Source organism: Neovison vison, chromosome 13 (assembly GCF_020171115.1).
Source record: "Neovison vison isolate M4711 chromosome 13, ASM_NN_V1, whole genome shotgun sequence".
Taxonomy (NCBI): domain Eukaryota; kingdom Metazoa; phylum Chordata; class Mammalia; order Carnivora; family Mustelidae; genus Neogale; species Neogale vison.
This window is the reverse complement of record NC_058103.1, coordinates 111,490,980-111,513,147: the sequence shown is the minus strand read 5'-3', so window position 1 is coordinate 111,513,147 and position 22,168 is coordinate 111,490,980. Positions and strand designations below refer to the sequence as shown.

The following is a 22,168-nucleotide window of genomic DNA, read 5'->3' as shown; positions in this document are numbered from 1 at the left end:
GCCTGTAGCCTTCTGTAGTGTGTATGTATAGATGTAGTTGTATGTACACAAATATGGACATATATGCTAATGATGTGTACAGTTCTACCAACTACAGATCTTTTTTTCACCGTATTGCGCAATGTCAAGTTGGTATCAGACTTTTTGTTCTGAGATGCGTTTTGTGGTGCTAGCAATTTTTGATGTATCAGTGGTTTATTGTCCACATCTAAAAGTCTCTGTCAAAATGTGCTATGTGCTGTGTCTGTAATGTGTCGTGTCTTTGTCCAACATCTTTGATTTGCCATTCCCTGAGCAGAAGAAGGAAGGAGAAAGATTCTTTTATGAGGTTTGTGATAGTAAGCATCTTATCCTTTACCTGGCTGTTTCCCCCAAACCTAAAGACCATTGCACTTCTGATTTGTTCTCATTTGCTTGTTTGGATCAGGCAGACAGTGAAATGTTAGCTGTGCACCTGCCTCCTGCTGTTGCCACAGATTTTCACGAACCGCCGCGAGCGTCCAGGGACTTGGGGACTGGAGTTGGTGCCAAGAGGGAAGGTCATGGGGTTGGCATTGTCCCCCACCCCCACCCCCTCCCTAAAACAACCCCAAGGGCAGCTAGAATGTAGAAATATTTCTGTTTCAGATTTCAATTACCGTGTTCCTTATTGTGGTAAGTGTACAACATGTATGTGAAGCGAGGTTGGATTTCGAAGCAAAGATCCCTTTTCCTTCTAAATTTATAAGGCTGAAAATGCTTCTTTTAAGAGTGGGCTTCTTCACGTGTGATGTTGCCCGTTAATCCCAAGGACCCATTTGTCCATTTCCCTCTCTTAGAGCCTCAGTCTTTTGAAACTGAACTTGCCATTTAGGGTGCTACAAATGAGAAGCACTAGGATCTGTGTGTGAAGAAGGTACAGAACTTCAAAAATGAACTTTCATGGGTTGTGCTTCTGCTTCAGTGTCTGTTTATTTTGTATAAAATACGGCTCCATTTCCTCACAGTGTTAGTGGTTTCTGCAGTGTGAGGACATGAGCCTCATTTTTAAATTCTTTTGCTGACTTAGGTGAGCACAAACAACTGGGGATCATAGTTGGAGAGCCCCTTTTTAATTGGAGTGATGTTTTATATTCAGACTTTAAGTCCACTTACTGTTTGAAGAGCCATGAAGAGATCAGTGATTTCTTGTGGGAAATTCTGCCTCTTACTGAATTTTAAAGACCATAAACTGTGGAAGGATAAAGTTATATTTAAAATGCCATATTTCCAGAAATTTCTCCTAATGCTACTTCTGCTTCCTTACTCTCTTCCATTGTTGGACTCTAATGTGACTAATAGCCAGCTGAGCTGAGTATTAATAAGACAAAGCAAACCTGTCCTTACAGGAAGCTCTGTGGGCCATGCTGCTCACTAACCAAAAATGTTGTGGGGCAGCTTGTTCACCAAGCAAGAGTGGATACTTTACCTAGCATAAAATGGCCAGTTGGCAGTATGTGGGTTTCACATGAAAAATTTAGATACAACTCTATAGCTAAATCAAAGGACTCTTCTTATTGGAGAAAGTGATGAAGAAAGAAATCCTGGGGTTCATGCCTTCTACTCTCATGACTCTTGCAAGGTCAGTTGCTAAATTCCTCATATATAATTTAAAGGGAAAATGCAATTCAGTGAATGAAATAATTGTCCAGTTTCTAACACTGTAATTTGTTAGGGGGCAGCAAGGACCCCAGCTCCTTTCTTTTCCTGCATTTAAATCATATACATCCTTTCCCTTCCTCTCTCCATCATCTTTTGATGTTCTGTTTCCTTTCTACGCACAGTTTCTTTTATCTTATGTTTTCTACTTTCACCTCATCATCTGTTACTGGAAAAAGCTTTCAGCACTCCCAGTCAGCACTGGCATGGGGACTGATGGAAGGTCAGGAGGAAGCAAGACCTGAACTCAAGTCTGGGTGTCACGTTGAACCTCCCACAAGAAAGAACCGTGACTGACACAGATTTATGTTAGAGTTGCTCGTTGCCACACTCGACCTCCTCAGGGCACCAGAACCTCAAAATAACAATCAGTTACCTGCAGATGGCAGGATGGACTTGGGTTGCTTAACTGGGGGCTTTTATAAGGATGGAAAAGGATTTTACCGAGAATGACACAAGTGACCCTTTGATATGAGAGGTTTATATGGAACTTAATGCGGGCATGCTCTGCTCGGTGGCCTTGAGAGGGATCGCAGTGTGTCCTGACGCCGGTTCTTCTCTCACCCTGGAACTCCTTATAAAACCTTGACTGGTGGTGTTGGGGGAAGCTTTCCTGCCTCCTCCTTCTCCTTTTAGGAGTTTCTCAGCTTTTGTCCCCTACCGCTTGTGCTAGGATGTGCACTTCTTGCTGCAAAAGTCTAATTAGCAAACGATGAATTGCTTATGTACTTGCTCAGTATCGTTTTGGATGCCACGTGTGTCTCCGCTGGCCCCTAACAGCAGCATGGCTCGCCTCTCCCACCCCTGCCAAGTGCTCACCCCTGGCAGGCCCGGTTGCTTGATGCTGTAGCTCTCTGCCGCTTGAACCTCCACTGTTGGGGTAGCTCTTCTCTGCTAATAGGATCAGCCTCTTTTCCCTCTGGAAACAAATATGTTGAAAACTTTTTTTTTTTTTTTTTTTCCTTAAGGCAGGAAAAACAAACAAACAAACAAACAAAACAAAAACCTCTTTTTCTGGAGTCCAAGTTGGCCTAACTCTCTGAGTCTCTGAGTGAGGCTGTTTCCTGTCGGGGGCTCCCAGGCAGTCCTAACCAGATTCAGTTACCACCTGCATGCAGGATATCCTGGACGTCATGTGGGCACATTTTTTCTTTTTTTTATCTAGCGCCCTACTTAGAAAGAAAAGAGAAAAACAACCCGCTAAATTTCTTTTCCTCTATTGTGACTTTCCCACACGCTTTCTTGTCTAAAAACGAGGAGCATGTTTTGACATGACAACTCTGATCACTGTAAAGAATATAAAAAACATAGTAAGTCACATGGGCCATGAAGCGAGTATAATCTTAGAAATGAGGCCTGGAGTCTTGTGTGTGTGTGTGTGTGTGTTTCCTTAATAAAGCATCTCATGTGATTTTTCATGTGCATATTGCTTTTGGACACATTAACTAAACCAGATGAAGTAGCCAAGCCCCGGTATTGTGCTGGAAGTTAAATGATGTGCCCCACAATCGCCCTGCTTCATTATCAGTCTTTTTAAGACATAGTAATGGCAAAAATATTGTCGGGATGCCAGGTAGTAATTTTCATTACTGGTGAATGATCGTTTTATCATTCTCACATAGCTCAATTACCTCAAAAGTAAAAGGGATGTACTTTGGTTTACATTATTTTAATAGCTTATTAAACTCAGTATAACTTAGTATAATTGAGTGTAGAGCAACTGCAAATAAATATACAACCTGTATTCATTTTTTCTTAAAAATAATATTGCTACAGCCTATGAAAAGGACTCCGTTGCATTGCCTTGATCTGCAATCTAATTTGTGTAAGTACATGAGAAAGAAAATCAGATAATCCAAAATTTAATTTCATTTCAGGAAGTCGTAGGTATTTGTTATGGAGCTCTGGAGAACTTGTAGTAATTGACTTAGAAGAATTATGACCACGCTCTGTAAGCGGAAGAGGCATTACTCCTTCACAATATTGTATTGGCACAATCATCTGAATGATAGAATTCATAATTGTCCATAACTCTGCTAACTTCCAGACAGTATTTCAAATGCTAGAAGTTAGTCATCATTAAGACATTTAGGGGAAATAAGGGCATTTGTTCACTTACCTAAATTCTCTTAATTCTGTTGGCCACAAAGCAAACTAATTAGGCACAGTGGCAATATTATTTTCATTGCTGTGTCTCAAAAACATAATGAATTTCTTGTTGCATTTCACCGTGGTAGACTTTCCTGAACAGTGCCATGGAATCTGGAACATAACATCACCTATCCTAAACATGTGTATATTTTCATGAGCAATTTAACTACACTTTTGTTTCAAAAAAACATTGTCTATATGCTTTTTCATTTTTTTAATGTTGAATTTGAAGAGTTAGAAACTGCATCTGACCCAAAAGTGTATGCATGTAGCTGATTGAAATTCATTGTAAAACCTATTAGCTGTAAGGACTTCGTCTTCAGCGAAGCAAATCCCCACTGGAGAGGACAGAAATGAACCCCTATCATATTTTTCTGAGCATTATCCTTTTAACTTTATACTTGCTGACAACAGGGGGATTGAAAGAGCACTGTTTTAAAGGAAATAATACTTGACGCTGATAGTTCTTGAACTTCAGTATACATCAGAACTGCCTGGGTTGCTGATTAAAACACACATTGCTGAGTTCCATCCCTGGACTTTTTGATTCTGTAGGTTGGGCGGGGCCTGATTATGTACTTTCCTAACAAATTCCTAGCTGATGCTGATCTACTGCTCAGGGGACCACATTTTGAGAATTACCTCTCTTTGCTTTCAGAACAACTATCCAGTAATTAGGAAATGGCTCTGAGTGCCCCTTTGCCTAATATGGGCAACATATTTGACTGATCTACCTAATGTTTTGAATCTTGAGGACACAAATGATACCATATGTTTGAATCGGCCTTGAGACAGCGTGCAGTCATACAGGCAAATATCCTGTTGTATTAGGGCATGCAGTAATCCATAAGTATAGGAGACCAATTAGTAGTGATAAATTAACATTCAGAATTTCTCTTTAACATTTTAGACTTTATGCTTACATTTCACATATAATCTTATCGAAAGGTGGTGACGTTGTATGGAGGCTAAGCTTTATGTTCAAGTTTCTGATCTGTCTCACCTTTTCTTCTTAATGTAAATAGTGATATGACTCACTAGTTAATACCTTAATGAGAATCTACTATTTTCATCTTTTCCAGCAATTACAAAGCAAATTATAACATATGCATCAGATGTCTTAGATAAGAAAATAGACAATGGAAACTAGTTGTAGCTCCCTTTTAGTTCTAAAATTGTTTCCTAAAACAGTTTGCAAAGTTTTTTTTTCCCTATTTTATAGAAGAATCTGTTGTTGCCAGTTATATTTACCGAATCCGTAGGGCAGCAAGAGTTGAGATGGGAGTTTATTAATGGAGTCAGAACAATTAAAGTAATAAAGTTTGGGAGTTGGAGACCCCCTCACCTCCCCCCACTGCCCCCCAGCCCAATACTTTCTAAATTTAAAAATACCTTTTAAATGAAAGTTGTAACTGTTATATCTTGCCCTGCAACAATTCGAAAACTAAACTGAAACCTCTAACCTCTTAATGTGTACACAGAGTGCAAAGGTGGGCTGTCCTCTGGCTGAATTCAGTAAGAGCGAGCAGCTATTTTTAGATTTATGATGGCAGATAACAAGGAGAAGTGAGCGTTTGAGGCTGTGGCCTTTCATTCCAGCAGCATTCAGCTCTTACGGGGTTTCTCTCTCCTCAGAGTCATCTCTACAATTATGGTTAACAAATCGGACTTAATAGAAAATTAAAAGAATAATGAGGGCCAGAAGGGCAAATCGCATAGAGGTGATTAATAAATATGATTAAGAATGTAGTGCCTCTACCATGGAAAGTTCAGTTAGGTGCTACGCTTGTGAAATTAAGGCAAGGCGCTATCTAGGAGGTTTCTGGAAGAGTTTCTGGGCGGGTGACCCAGGTCACGATGAAGTACAGATTGAAGCAGGTGCTGCTGGTCACCCTCATTCCCCAGAGCATTCCCGGGAGAGCACAGGGTCACTCTTGTGCCATCGGGCCTCTTTTGAAGCTCACCTGTCTCTGAACCTTAATAAAATTTGAAAGAGAATTCAAGCCACAGCCAGGAGGGAGGCAAAAAAAAAAAAAAAAAAAATAGAATTTATCTGCCATTTTCTATAATGGGCCTATTTTATTGTCTTGTGATGCTCTTCTACTGTGATTGTCTGCCTTCACAAACCATGGATCCATGCAAACGAGACAAGCTCACCTCTCTAACCCAGCCAGTTCCTGCTCTCTTCTCGTGGTTGCTTCGGGGGCCCTTCGGCACCTCATGCAAATGGCTGAATGGCTGAGGGAATTGTGTCCCCACTGATTAATGCTCAACAGGTACTCAGTCCAGTTCACTGAACAGACCACATTCACATCACCTAAACAGCAGATGGATGCAGTAATCCAGACAGCAGAACAGGGAAGCCAGAGCGAGACAGGGTATAAAGGCGGCTTTTAACAGAATAATTCCTGAACATCAGTTCTGTGTCTTGTTTCTTCTACCCCTGACTGAATCCTACTCTGTCTGGTTTCATGGTTAGTCAGCCAATAGACGGAGCTAAAAAGCCCAAAGTTCCTTCTCTGTCCAGTTATTATACTTACTTATTTTTTTTTAATGAGGGTTTTCAGGAGAGACTGCCTTTAAAAAAAAAAAAAAAAAAGGCTTCTTAGACTTCTGCTTCTCAATCCTCATGTGTCCCCAGATATGTCAGAGAGCATGGCACATTGCCTCAGTTTTCCTGCTTGTAAAAACGAGCTGGAGTGGTACTGTATGGTTTCTGAAATTCATTCTAATTCTAAAATTCTGCGGTTATAAGGACAATCTTATTAGCAATCCAAAGAGGAGAGGCATAGTCTATAGGTAAGACAGAAAAAACTTCCAGTTAAGAGAAACTAATGTCATGTTACTCACACAAGTTTATCATTTTTTCCCCAGTACAGAGAAAAAGGAAAGGCATTTTCCCCCCTTCAGTTGTCTAGGCTGAAGAACCTACCTTAACATATCTCAAAGGCATTTAGTTGATTTGAAGCACTGTGACAGTTGGATTTACCACATACTTGCTTTAGTTAGGATGAGAGACAGCTACTGACGTTCAACTTTTGAAACCAGAAGTTAGAAGCATTAATTTATATAACTGATACTCTACCACAACAGTTCATGCAAACCTGAATGGCATAAAGAAAATGTCATAGTCTATTTCTTAAAATGGTCTTATTTTGTAAGTTCTTGGGAGAGAGTCTCTTCTAGGAGGAATAAAAAAGGAAAAAAAAAAAAAAAAAGACCCCAGGGTAGCATGGGTGGAGCTAGGACACATTTTTTTTTTTTTTTTTTTAAATACAGAAGACCATGTACGTTTTTAAATTTCAGACAATGTACCATAGGACCCATGCTGAATGCCGTATCTCTACAAAGTGATTTAGGACATTTCAAGGAGAGCAATTTCCTGCTGGATTCACTAGGGAATGTTCAGTGATTCCTCAATCATATATTGTAAGTTGAGCTGACCATTTTAGGATGGATAAATTCTGATCACATAGAAGGGTTGGAGAGAAGTTATATTAAAAAAAAAAAAAAGCACACCCCAGATAAGATTATAATAAATTGTTTGAAGCACTTCCTTTGTTGAAAGCCAACTGGTGAGGTAGCAGGGTTAGCCTTCATTAAAACAACTCTAGGTATAGTTAGGAGGATAGAATAAAAAAGGAAACAACACAATTTTGAGATAATTGCATTATAATCTAGATGAGAAAAATTCTGCATCATAAATTAAAAAGGAGAGGACAGATAGAGAAAATATTTCATAGATATCATCATATTTGGTATCCAAGGGAATGTGGAAGGTAGAAGGCAAAGAGGAATCAAAGATGATTTTCAGATTTCTGCCTTAAACAACTGTATGCTATCAATCAATCAGAGACATAAGTTATGGGTGGATAGGTAATAAGTTCACTTTTTGATATGTTGACATTTAGGTCATCCATGTAGAAAAGGTGGATAGGCATGGGAGAATATAGACATGATGCTCAGACCCCTGTTAAAGCTGTAGATACAGATTCAGGGGGTTGCTAACACAGGGATGGGAGTTAAAGACATAGGCATGGGTGTGATTGCTCAAGAAGAGACAATAGAGTAAAAAAAAAGAGTAGATGAGAAAGGGAAAATATTTATATCTAAGGAGTACAAAGAAGAATGAAAGTCAGAGACAAATGATAGGCAGAAAAATAGAACGAGGAGAAGGTAGTCTCTACAGAAACAAGGAATAAAGAGCCTGAGAAAGCAAAAGTGAATGCAGCATGAATGGGCTGAATAAAGTCACTGGAAATCACAATTAAGAGATCACTGGTGATCTATATGTGAAAATTTCAGTGTTGTACTCAGCAGAAACTATACTAGCATAGTTAAATATTTAAGAAATAAGGAGACTGAACAATTTGGTCAAGAGAAGAAAAAAATTACTAACAAGATGTTGATTAGAAGACAGTACAATATAAGTTGGGGTTTTATTTTTTAAATTGTTCTTTTTTTATTATTTTAACAAAATACTGTTTGAGCACACTTAACAGGATGTGGTCATAGAGGTAAAGATAGAGGGATGGAAAATAGAAGGGGATATTTGATGGGTTAAAATCCAACAGGAAGAACCAAGAGCTCAAGTTGAACAGTGTTTTTCTTGGAAATGAGACTTTCTTTTTCATAGAAAGAGTTATGAAATTTGCATTTATTAAAGGATTTTTCTGCAAAAATCTTCAGAGTGTAAAATCCATCAGTCTGATGATCAAATTTTAGACCCTGTGTAGATGAGGCTCAGGGAGTAATTAGTCTCCCTGCTCTGTACTGCTTTCGGGAAGCAAATAAGGTAACTCTAACACTGCTGAGCTGAGCAGGAGGAAAAATAACCTAGTAAACTGTAAACAACAGAAAGGAAATGAGATAGTAGTGAAAAATGGAGAAAAGGAATCAAATTCACACAAAATATCTTCCTTCCCACAAAGATTTAATTTTCAGGAGTTTGTGTTGAGCTTTAGAAAGAGTTTAAATGCCTCTTTCCAACTGACTAGTTACATCTCTAGCAAGAGTTTGATGGTTGGATATACAGTTGCTATTTTAAGAGAGTGAAACATTTACTCCCTTTATATCCTTTAGGGAGAGACTTCATGCTGGTAAAAAATGAACAAACAAAACATGCAGAGTGGATATGGTAATAGTATTTTTAGAACCAGCTGAGTATCAAGACATAATCTGACTTGGTCTGACAATAAGACAAAAATTTGAAATCAGGACTGAGTTTGTAACTCCAGAATATATGGTTGCTAAGGAATGAAACATTTCAAACGCAAAAGTATTCTATTAATAGTCAATGCAAATTATGACTCCAAGAAAAGGAGCACTCTGGATATCAGGATTTCCGTTGAGGGAAAATTTTCATGCTTCTTTCGGCCCTCATCTACTTCCTCAAATATTTGGTGGGACCGACACCCAGGATGGACAGTTAAGAAAGATAGATTTCAGTGGAAGATATTAATCAGAGAACAATTAAAAAAGAGAGTCGTATAAAGCATTGTAGTCGACAGCACAGTTGGTGCAGAAGTTAGAGCTCCTAACTGCGTGGGGCCAGAAACATGGGGAGGAGGGAAAATTGAGGTGATAGGTAAATTGTCTTTTAAAGGAAAAAAAAAGTAGGTCTTAAGGAAAAAGAACTTAAAAGATAACTTGCATGCTGGCTATCTCTTCCAGACAAGTAATTTTTATTATCACAGCTCAGTGGTGTTACCTGCATGTTACCAGCCTTGATTTTGGGATTCTAAAACCCTTCATGGAAAGTGGTTAAGATCTGTTTTGAAAGTTTTACTGTAAATTCACATTTTGACTTCGTATTCTTAAATTTTCAATGTGGAGCCATTTATTGTTCATTTTTTGCCAGGGAAGTTGTTTAGGTACACATGGTAATTCAGTTTCTCATTAGAATAAATTTAATAACTGTTACTTTTGTTTTGTTTTTACTTTTTTAAAATTGTTTATGCACCACACCCAGTGCTCCATGCAATATGTGCCTTCCTTAATACCCACCACCAGGCTCACCCAACCCCCAACCCCCTTCCAAAACCCTCAGTTTTTCTCAGAGTTCGCAGTCTCTCATGTTTCATCTCTCCCTCCGATTTCCCCCAACTCACTTCTCCTCTCCATCTCCCCATGTCCTCCGTGTTATTCCTTATACTCCACAAGTAAGTGAAACCATATGATAATTGACTCTCTCTGCTTAACTTATTTCACTCATCATAATCTCCTCCAGTCCCATCCAGGTTGATAAAAAATTGGGGTATTCATCCTTTCTGATCTCCATCACCACACTCTGATATATATACATACATAATACATACTACTCCATTGTAAACATGGACCATATCTTCTTTATCCATTTGTCTGTTGAAGACCATTTTGGCTCTTTCCACAGTTTGGTGACTGTGGCCATTGCTGCCATGAACATTGGGGTACAAATGACCTTTATTTTCACTACATCGGTATCTTTGGGGTAAATACCCTGTAGTCAATGGCAGGGTCATATGGTAGCTCTATTTATAATTTCTTAAGGAATCTCCACACTGTTCTCCAAAGAGGCTGCACCAACTTGCATTCCCACCAACAGTGTAAGAGGGTTCCCCTTTCTCCACATCCTCTCCAATACTTGTTGTTTACTGTCTTATTGATTTTGGCCATTCTGACTGGTGTAATGTGGTACCTCAATGTGATTTTAATTTGAATCTCCCTGATGGCTAATGATGATGAACATTTTTTCATGTGTCTGTTAGCCATTTGTAACTCTTCTTTGCAGAAGTGTCTGTTCATGTCTTCTGCCCATTTTTTGATGTGATAATCTGTTGAGTGTTATCAGCCTTTTTTCTGTACTGTCATTTGCAAATATCTTCTCCCATTCCATGGGTTGCCTCTTTGTTTCCTTTGCTGTGCAAAAGCTTTTGATCTTGATGAAGTCCCAAAAGTTCATTTTCACTTTTGTTTCCTTTGCCGTTAGAGAGATGTGTCTTGAAAGAAGTTGCTGCAGCCAAAGTCAAAGAGATTACTGCCTATGTTCTCCTCTAAGATTTTGATAGATTCCTGCCTCATGTTGAGATCTTTTATCCATTTCGAGTTTATCTTTATGTATGGTGTAAGAGAATGGTCGAGTTTCGTTCTTCTATATGTAGCTGTCCAATTTTCCCAGCACCATTTATTGAAGAGACTCTTTTTTTCCACTGTGTATTTTTTCCTGCTTTGTCGAAGATTAGTTGACCATAAAGTTGCCAGTCCATATCTGGGCTCTCTACTCTGTTCCACTGGTCTACGTGTCTGTTTTTGTGTCAGTACCATGCTGTCTTGGTGATCACAGTTTTGTAGTAAAGCTTGAAAATCAGGCAACACGGTGCCCCCAGTTTTGTTTTTCTTTTTCAACATTTCGTTAGCAACTGGGGGTCTCTTTTAGTTCTATACAGATTTTAGGATTGTTTGTTCCAGCTCATTGAAAAATATTGGTGAAATTTTAATCGGGATGGCATTGAAAGTATAGATTGTTCTAGGCAGTGTAGACATTTTAACAATGTTTATTCTTCCAATCCATAAGCATGGAATGCTCTTCCATCTTTTTTGGGTCGTCTTCAATTTCTTTCATGAGTGTTCTGTAGTTCCTTGAGTACAAATCTTTTACCTCTTTGGTTAGGTTTATTCCCGGGTATCTTATGGTTCTTGGTGCTATAGTAAATGGAACTGATTCTCTAATTTTCCTTTCTGTATTTTCATTGTTAGTGATTAAGAATGCAACTTATTTCTGTACATTGATTTTCTATCCTGCCACATTACTGAATTGCTGTATGAGTTCCAGTAGTTTGGGGGTGGAGTCTTCTGGGTTTTCCATATAAAGTATCATGTCATCTGTGAAGACAGAGTTTGACTTCTTCTTTGCCAATTTGAGTACCATTTATTTCTTTTTGTTGTCTGATTGCTGTTGCTAGGACTTCTAGTACTATGTTGAACAACAATGGTGAGAGTGGACATCCTGTCTTGTTCCTGATCTCATAGGGAAGGCTGTCAGCTTTTCCCCATTGAGAATGATACTTGCTGTGGGTTTTTCATAGGTAGATTTTAAGAAGTTGAGGAATGTTCCCTCTGTCCCTATACTTTGAAGTGTTTTAATCAGGAACAGATGCTGGATTTTGTCTAATGCTTTTTCTGCATCAATTGAGAGGACCATGTGGTTCTTCTCTTATTGATTTGTTCTGTCACATTGATGGATTTGCGAATGTTCAACTGCCCTTGCATCCCAGGGATCAATCCCACCTGGTCATCATGGATAATCTTTTTAATGTGCTGTTGGATCCTATTTGCTAGGAACTTGTTGAGAATCTTGGCATCCATATTCATCAGGGATATGAGTCTGAAATTCTCCTTTTGGTGGGGTCTTTGCCTGGTTTGGGATCAGGTTAATGCTGACTTGATAGAAAGAGTCTGGAAGTTTTCCTTTGGCTTCAATTTTTTGAAACAGCTTCAAGGAGAATAGGTGTTATTTCTTCTTTGAACATTTGGTAGAATTCTCTAGGAAATCTGTCAGGTCCTGGGCTCTTGTTTTTTGGGAGGCTTTTGATGACTACTTCAATCTCATTACTAGTTATTTGTCCATTCAGATTGTCAGTTTCTTCCTGATTCAATTTTGAAAGTTTATAGGTTTCCAGAAATGCATCCATTTTTTCGAGGCTGCTTAACTTATTGACATATAACTGTTGATAATAATTTCTGATGATTGTTTCTATTTCCTTAGCATTAGTCATAATCTCTCCCTTTTCATTCATAATTTTATTAATTTGGGTCCTCTCTCTTTTCTTTTGGATTAGTTTGGCCAGTGGTTTATCAATCTGATTGATTCTTTCAAAAACCAACTTCTAGTTTCATTGATGTGTTTTACTATATCTCTAGTTTCTATCTCATGAATCTCTGCTCTAATCTTGATTAGTCCCCTTCTTGTGTGTGGGGTTGGCTTAATTTGTTATTGACTTTCTAGTTCTTTAAGGTGTAAAGAGAGCTGCTGTATTCTGGACTTTTTAATTTTTTTGAGGGAGGCTTGGATGGCTATGTATTTTCCCCTTAGGACTGCCTTTGCCATATCCCATAGGTTTTGGACTGATGTGTCTTCATTCTCATTGGTTTCCATGAATTGTTTAAGTTCTTCTTTGGTTTCTTGGTTGACCCAAACATTCTTAAGCGGGGTGTTCTTTAGCTTGCAAGAGTTTGAATTCCTTCCAAACTTTTTATTGTGGCTGAGTTCTAGTTTCCAAGCATTGTGGTCTGAGAATATGCAGGGAATAATCTCAATCTTTTGGTATTGGAGCTGTGGTTTGTGACCCAGTATGTGGTCTATTCTGGAGAAAGTTCCATGTATGCTTGAGAAGAATGAGTATTCTGCTGTTTTAGGATGGAATGTTCTGTATATATCTATAAGGTCCATCTGGTCCAATGTGTCATTCAATGTTCTGTTTTAATTATTGATTTTATGCTTGGATGATCTATTACTGATAGTGGTGTGTTAAGATCCCCTACTATTAATGTATTCATATCAGTCTGACTCCTTATCTTGATTAACAGTTGGCTTATGCAGTTGGCTGCTCCCATATTGGGAGCATAAATATTTATAATTATTAGATCTTCTTGGTGGATAGACTCTTTAAGAATGATGTAGTGTCCTTCCTTATTTCTGACTATAGTCTTTAGTTTGAAATTTAATTTATCTGATGTGAGAATCACTACCCCAGCTTTCTTTTGAGGCCTGTTGGCATGAAAGATACTTCTCCATCCCTTCACTTTCAGTCTGGATGTATCTTTAGGTTCCAAATAGTTCTTTTGTCGACAGCATATGGATGGGTCCTGTCTTTTCATTCAGTATGCAATCCTGTATCATTTTATGGGAGCATTTAGGCCATTCACATTGAGAGTGACTATTGGAAAATATGTTTTTATTGACATCATGTTGCCTGTGAAGTCCTTGTTTCTATAGTTTGTCTCCATAAATTAGTGTTCTATATCACCCTTGCGTTCTTTCTTCTTTTATAAACCACCCCCCCTTAATATTTCTTGTAGTGACAGCTTGGTGGTCACATTCTCTTTTAAGTCTGGCTGGTCTTGGAGCTCTTTATCTCTCCATCCATTTTTGAATGTCAGCCTTGCAGGATAAAGTATTCTTGGCTGCATGTTCTTCTCATTTAGTGTCCTGAATATGTTTTGCCGCCTTTTCTGTGTGGCCAGGTTTCTGTGGACAGTAAATAACTGTTACTTTGAATGCTTGGTTTCTTTGTTTTTTTTTTTGTTTGTTTGTTTTTGGTTTTTTTTCATGTTTGTGTGTGTGTGTGTGTGTGTGTGTTTGTGTGCTTTTAATAACTAAACAACACTACAAAAATGCAAGTTAATTTTGTTATTTGATACCATATTACAGTTAGAACCTAGCTAAGTTTTAAATCTTGGAGGAAATAAAAATCAGGTAGTCTTTTACCTTTTCAAAGTAGCCAATAATTTCTATAACAAGCTGTGGGTAATTTAGGTAATAAAGCCTGACAGCCCAAGTTATTATTCTTTACAAACTTTAGGAAGTTTGTAGTAACAAGGAAAATTTCTCCAATACAGACACATAAAGAAATGCAGAATTCAAAAATTGGTTACTTTTCTGCCTAAAGAGATTGTTTTATAACTACACGAGTATGATATTTATAACAGTTATTATTACAAAAGACCTTCAATTTAGCTTCATAATACTGAATTCTGTTTCAGTGGTTTAATGGTATGATTTGGATCAGATAAACATCGAGTACTTAACTAAGACTTTCCTTTTTTTTTTTTTTGGACTGGGTTACATGACAGAGGTGTTTGTCTCCACCTACTTAGAAACTTAAGCTTCTCTTAGGAAATGGAAACTGTCATCCAATATTGAAATTGCTGCAGATTTGACAGTTTCAGATTTTCAAGCAACGGCCAATTATTTGATAAGAAATTTCCATTCACAAAATACCAAAGGTGGACTAAAATAATTTATGGGAAAATAGCATAATCTCATCAACTGACCTACCTATTCTTTGTTTATGACTTTAAAGTCATTATCTTAACAAGTGAAAAAACCATCAATATATATCAAACTAAGAGGAAAACTAAGCACACCTTTTAAATAAGAAGTAACCCCATTTCTTAAAGAAAACTCTACTCTCATAGCCATTTCCTTGGAGAAATGTGTTAGTGGGGAACTACCATCTGTCACCCCAAGTGGCTTACCAAAGAGCGGGGAGCCTGAAGAAAATGATGGAAGGGCTTCTCTCTCATTCTTATTCCCTCACAATCTTACCCAAATGAAATCAGGTTAAAATTGCTACTAGGTCAATGGCAAGACAATTAAAAAAAAAAAACCCAGGCTGCCTGGTTCCCTAGGATTAGGACAGGAAATCCACAAATGTCTTCCTGGTTGAAGTTCGAGGATTTAAGGTTTATTAGGCTATTTGTGTTTTAAATGCCTGTAAATGTCTTTTTAAAGTACATACCTTCTAATTGTCTTTCTGAATCACTGCCTTACAACCAGTTATAGCTTAATGGAACTCTTAGAAAGTATGAGACTCAAGGATAGTCCAATTTTCCAACTCCTAGAGAAATTAATATTTGTTATACTGGCTTGTGTGCTGTGGGTAAGAGCTGGGACCCTGTCTGTTGATAGGGACAGAAAAAAGATAAAGTCCAGAAGAATCACATCAGCTCTATAAGGGCAGAGAAACTAACCAATGTGGAAACCACCTGATTTTGAGTCAAAGCTGACATCAAGGATTTGTCTGATATAATCAACAATTAGATGCCAAATGCAGTTTTTTATTTCCATTCAAGTGTTTTTAGTTGTGTTAATACAAGCTTGTTGAGATATATAAATATTACTTCTTCCTAACATTTTCTTAGTACTAGAAAACACTCCTGGAGGATTACAGTACTTAATGACCAGTGTATACTGGGACATTAATTGATTGGTCTTAGGCTTGCTCCCAGGAGTTTAAATTGCTATTGGGTCCTGCATTTTTACTGTCCTTCTTAGGTTCTCCTGTTGATACTAAGTCCTCCTTTAATTTGTTCTACTCCCAAAAGTAGGCTTTATCCTATCCCTACTTTTCAATAGTAGATCAGCTTATATAAGAATTATAGATTCTTATACAAGAATTATATATATTTTCCTTGGCAGGAAAATAATTTCTAAAGATTCAAAGGAAGGATGACTTAAATTTCAAAGAATATTCTAGATTGCTTTACATGAATTCCTATCAACTTGCGACAATGCGTCTCTTACAAGTCATTCTTTTTTTTTGACAACTAGTTTGCAAAAACACACTTAATGAACAGAATAAGTTTCTAAAGTGCTAGTAGAGTTTCGGTTGATCCTGAACTTTAATTACAAAAAAAATTCTGTCAGTTAATAGACTGATGTATTTGTTTATGTTTATGCATAGTACAGGTTTTTTTGTAATCATTAACATTATTTTAAGAACTAAAAACAAAGTAAAAAGAATAGGTGCCTTTTAAAGTTTGCATTGGAAAAATAAGCTTCAGATATGTTATCTTGATTTCATTATTTTTTCTTTTGACCCTAAATTTGCTCAAAAGTTTAACTTCAAACTATAAATATTTGAATTCTTAAAGAAAAATGAAAACAAAATGAGAAACACTGGATCTTGAATTCTGAACTGCAAATTGGCATTGAGGAAGAAAAGTCAGGCCTATCACCTCAGAGAAACATTAGAGGACTTGGATAATTTATTTTTCCTATTCTTTTAATGTCATAGTTAGACAGTATAGTTAGACAACTATGAAGTTGTCTTCATAGTTGAAGGCATATATAAAAATGCCTTAAAATAAGCTATAATGGAATACTCAAAAATTATTTTTTCTTACTGTTTTTTAAATTTGTAATGGGCCTGTGTATTTACAGGGATATTAAGGATTGAAATACATTTTTTTTAAAAGATTTTTTATTTTATTTATTTGAGAGAGAGAGACAGTGAGAGAGAGAATGAGTGAGGAGAAGGTCAGAGAGCGAAGCAGACTCCCCATGGAGCTGGGAGCCTGATGTGGGACTCGATCCCGGGACTCCAGGATCACGCCCTGAGCCGGAGGCAGTCGTTCAACCAACTGCGCCACCCAGGCGTCCCAAGGATTGAAATACATTTTGAAGCAACATGTGTATTCGACTAATGTATTATATGATATACTTTCAAAGTTATGAAGTCACTGTGTTCCAGAGATTATCTTGTCATGCCTTGCATCCCATTGCTGTAACCAACAAAGGCTTTGCTATGTAGTTCTTATTTCTAAGCATGCCATGCATTTCGATCAATTTTTTTTCATATATATCAAGAATTTCCTAAATTTTTCAGTTGAATTCAAAGATCGAAAAAAGGAACGGAAAGAAGGTATATATGTTCTGTTGTTTGAAATTTGCCTTGTAACAAGCAAAACATTGTAGGAGAAACAAAAGCATGCTTTCTCAGAACTCCAGATTAATACTGTTTATGGTCTCTCTGCAGCTAGATCCTGAAGCTAGTACTATTCTGAAAGAACTTCAGGTTAAACTCAGTGGGGTTCTGGATGAGCTCAGCATCACTTACGGTGAAAGGTAAGTTGACCTGAGTAGTTACTAACCAACTGTGTTAGGTTTCAGCTAATAGTAATCATGCTTTCAGTGCTGTTTCTCTCCTTTGACAGGTAAGTTCATTTAACTTCAAGAATCTATCCAGGCATTAGCTCATCTGACCAATCTTTCACAACTGCACAATAACCTGATGTCTTGCTACATGTTCCCCAGAACTCGGTATAATCCTTCAGTTGGGTAGCACATACAACACTATGCTTTAAATTCTGGGTTACTTGCCCGTCTCCCTGACTTTACTGGTATACTTCTTAAGGGCAAAAACCACATGCCTCTTTCCTACATGAAATTCTAGTGTTTAGAGCTTAGCAATTGGCTGTTCAAAGAAAGGGAGGGAGGGAGAAAGGCACGGAGAAAATCTTTACATACGAAAGAAGACTGACTTGCCTTTAGGCCATTTATATCAATGTAGTTGAACTTCCAAATAACTGAATCCAACCCCATAACCTAATTAAGTCCCCGTTCTAGGTTTTAGGGCTTAGGAATCTTAATGTAATTACCTCATGGGAGAGTACTGGCAAATTCTTTTTTTGTATTTTTAAAAAATTAACTTTGTATATAGTGTGGCTCTAAGGAAGGAACAATTCATCTGAGATAAACTTCACTTTGGTCCTATATGAAAAGGCCATTATATCATCATCAAATGTTAGAATTAACAGAAAAGCAAACACATCTTTGGAGAGGTTTATTAATTTCATATAGAATTTGCTTTAAATATTAGTTCAATAAATGTTGACTTATTGTGTTCAGTTCTCAAGTGATACTATAAAAATTGCTCTAATGGTGAAGGCTAGCTATCTCTTTGAACACCACTCATCATTTATTAATGGATTTTGGAAACATACATGCTTAATAAACACTTATTGATTAGATATGCTACATTTATATCCGAAAGACTGAAAAGAAAAAGACACTAAAAGCCTCATGTAGATTTTTTCAAATATAGCAATATAGCCACACCACGGAACAAGATGAACAAAGAGGTTGCGCAAGAAAAATGATGCAAAGTAAAAAAAAAAAAAAAAAAAAAAATTCCCATACTGGCCTTTTCTTTATTATCAGGGGGATGTTCATTGTCTTTATACAGCCCACCTTCATAGGTGACCAGCCAGAGATAGCCTTATGCATTGAGTTCAGGGTGACTGCTCTGCCTTCTGTTTCATGTTTTTAGCTGAACTGGATGAGTCTGCTTACTTGGCCTAGATGTTAATAAGCAATTTGAAGGTTCTGTTTACCTGGAGGTGGAAATGTAGACATTGTCCCAGAGACATGGGAGCTCTTTGACTCTGACTCGAGTGACACTTAGTTGATGGGGCCTTTGGTCAGCCAGTTCAGCCTTACCTCTCTTCATTGTAGTTGTGAATTAATATGTGGTTAGCAAAAGACTGTTGCCTTCAGCTGGAAAGGCAAAAATAGAGGTTATTTAGCAAAGTCAGGGAAAATAAAAAGGTGTTGGGGAGAGCAAGGGGTGTTCAGAACCTCCTGGGAAATAAGATGACTAAACAGAATAGTAATCAGAATAGAAATAGAAAAAGCATATTCAAATTACTTTCTGTAAATAGTCAAGTCATCCTTAGGAAAAAATTGTTTTTTAAAAAGATTTTGTTTTGTTCTGTTTTGTTTAATGAAAGGGAGTTCAGGTTACAAAGGCTGAAATAGGAATTATGATTTAAAAAATTTACGCAAACTTCAGTTATAAAATAAGGAATGGTGCTCTTAGAAGGGCACTGGAGGTATTTTGCTCCTATGAAGCCAGCCATTTTAACCTAGATATGAAACTCCTCATTACCCTGTACTATGGCTTCATTATATTTTAAAATATAGGAACGAATTTAATATTTTGTGCAATTAGGGGCGGCTGGGTGGCTCAGTGGGTTAAAGCCTCTGCCTTCGGCTCGGGTCATGATCCCAGGGTCCTGGGATCGAGCCCCACGTCGGGCTCTCTGCTCACCAGAGAGCCTGCTTCCCTTCCTCTCTCTCTGCCTGCCTCTCTGCCTGCTTGTGATCTCTGACTGTTGAATAAATAAATTTAAAAAAAAAATCTTTAAAAAATATTTTGTGCAATTAGGGCTAGGATTATTGGAATAAACAACCCACATGCCCTGCTTTTTTTATAAAAAGAATGATTATTATATATCTGTTGGTATCAATTTATTTCTCCCACAACTACCCAGATCTACATCTCTCTCTCACACACACACACACACACACACACACACAGGGTAGGGAGCAAGTCTGTAATGCTCAGGGTGACCATGCTGTGAAATCAAACTGGATCATTTTAGTCTGAATCTACCCTCTTTAGAGTCTTAATTAGCAGCTTAGAACTTTAAAATTAAGTGCATAATTAATTGTCCCAAACCTATTTGATCTGGTGTTCTTAAAACCCACAATTAAATAATCCTAACGTGTGTTGCTGGGAGGATAATTGCACATCACAGGACAGCCAGCGCAGACCCAAATCACACATCTGAAACCTGGGTTTCTGGGTTCTTGACCTATCACGGAGTACCCACTTGTGACTGAAACTAAGTGATGTCATTTCAGTGATCTCTTAAAGATGTTCATAAAGATGTTCGTACATTTTTCAAAACTGGTGCCACTTCGGTTTTTGCTTACACTTTGGACTTTGGCTTTTTATTTACTACATTTCTTTCTTTTTTTTTTTTTTTTTAATTTATTTATTTGACAGACAGAGATCACAAGTAGGCAGAGAGGCAGGCAAAGAGAGAGGAGGAAGCAGGCTCCCTGCTGAGCAGAGAGCCCGATGCGGGACTCGATCCCAGGACTCTAGGATCATGACCTGAGCCGAAGGCAGCGGCTTAACCCACTGAGCCACCCAGGCGCCCACTACATTTCTTTTAATGATGCCTTTGGTACCAGGGGCTAGCTGGGTTATATAAAGAATTCAGGAACATTTCCTAGGAATATTCCCTTTAGTATTTGGTTTCATGAGTGCTCACAAAATCCATCAATATTAACTGGTACCACTTTTATTCAAGCTGATTGCTAAAGACCTCTCCAACTAAGAAGTGGATAGAGAAAAAGTATTTTGGACAAATTTACCAAAAATTGATTGACCCTGAATTAATGCTAAAATAAAATGTCATTATCTCTGATATACTGATAACCTTTCCTCTACATATGTGATCTCACACACACAGAGCTGGCTTCCAGTGGGAGTTCACCTGTTGGAGGAGAACTCATTTAAACATTCTTGTAACATGACTGTCATACCTTCTGCTCAGTCTATCCTCCACCCTAATACACTGATTTGACAATCAGTGCAAAAGAAAGTAGCTATTTCAAAGGTTATTGTTACTATAGTCAGCAGGATCATTGATGACCCAGTGGGAATCAAACTAGTTCAGGTTTTCCAACATTATGTACCTTTCTTTTCTATTGTCCCAAGTATTTACCACCTCAGTCCTCAATAAATACACACACTACCACTTAAATTTCTCACCTTCTCCACCATGCCCGATACTACCTTCGTCCATAACCACTGCCTGACAAAAATCCAAAGGCAGGCTTAGCCAGATCAAAGCCAAATGTTCACACATCTGGATTCCTTTGGACCTGAATCTGAAAGAGACACATAGTATTTTAAATATTTGTAGAATGCATGCATGCATTGATAAATATTTATATTCTTTCTACTTAATAATGGAAACACTATATAGTGAAAATTACTAAACTTCTATATAAAATTTTAGGAATTTGTACAGTTGGATACTTGCCAAATAGTATGAACCCTATAATCTTTGTGTGTGGAGAAAGAAGGGACGGACTTGATTTCAGTACTTTATAAGATGGACTCTTCCCTTTTAATTATCAACATTCTAGTGACAGAACTGTTTCCCAAGCTTTCATTTATCCCCATTCTCCTAAATGTTTTTTTTCCTGCCTGCCTGTATATCTGTTATAATTACTCCTCTTGTTGGAAATATGAAGGTGACAGATAAAATAGAGAAATGGTGGCAATGATGAGTCTCCATTATTTAAATTGCCTACTTTTGTAAAGGATATAAAGGATGAAAAAGAATGCTAAAGATTACTTTTCACAGAGTTATTTAGATTCTCAGAGTGGTGAGATAATAAAAGTGGGTGGAAGGAGGAGAGTCCTTGATACATTCAGCCATTTTTTTCTTGAGCAACCTCTTTGTTCATCTTTTTCCATGGTGTGGCTATATAGCACTAAAAGAAGTAAAAAAAAAAGTCCCTGCCCTCATGAAGTTTACATTCTATTTGGGCAACAGGCAATGAACAAATAAAGAATAAAGAATATGCAATGTGTCAAATAATTACTATACACACACACATATGCATGCATGCAATTAAGAAAAAAAAAAAGAACTGCAAGGGAATGGTGCATGATAGAAATGTCATTTCAGACTGAGTTCAAAAAGACCTAAGACCTCACATTGTGCATATGCCTGAAATAATTGAGGTCAAGAGACCCATAAGAAATTTCATGGAGGAGGGAACATAATAGTGGCCATGAGGTAAGAATATCCTCAGAGATTTCTAAGAACACTAAGATTTAGGATACTTTATAATGATTTGCTAGTGGATATTGGGTATGAGAGAAATTCATTAGACTTCTAAGTAGAAAGCTTTTATAGGCATGGAGCTCACATTAGAAGTCAGGTCTGCTGATGTGTTTTGGAATTACCAGTGTATTGATGGTGTGAAAGCCAT

At 37.5% G+C, this 22,168-nt stretch overlaps 1 protein-coding gene and 1 long non-coding RNA gene across 3 annotated transcripts in view; one reads left to right on the top strand and one right to left on the bottom strand.

The window, feature by feature from the left end:
- Window positions 1-22,168, top strand: part of UNC13C (unc-13 homolog C) — a 599,404-nt gene that overhangs the window by 491,257 nt on the left and 85,979 nt on the right. For both annotated transcript variants that reach the window (XM_044230120.1, XM_044230119.1), the window contains exon 27: window positions 17,346-17,434. In XM_044230120.1, the coding sequence (XP_044086055.1) occupies window positions 17,346-17,434 (89 nt within the window). The remainder of the gene's footprint in view (window positions 1-17,345; window positions 17,435-22,168) is intronic.
- LOC122893237 lies at window positions 14,000-21,015 on the bottom strand. Its single transcript, XR_006381601.1, has 3 exons — window positions 20,934-21,015; window positions 18,703-18,865; window positions 14,000-14,053 (listed from the first exon to the last, which is right to left on the bottom strand). It is a non-coding gene; the product is annotated as an uncharacterized LOC122893237 (long non-coding RNA).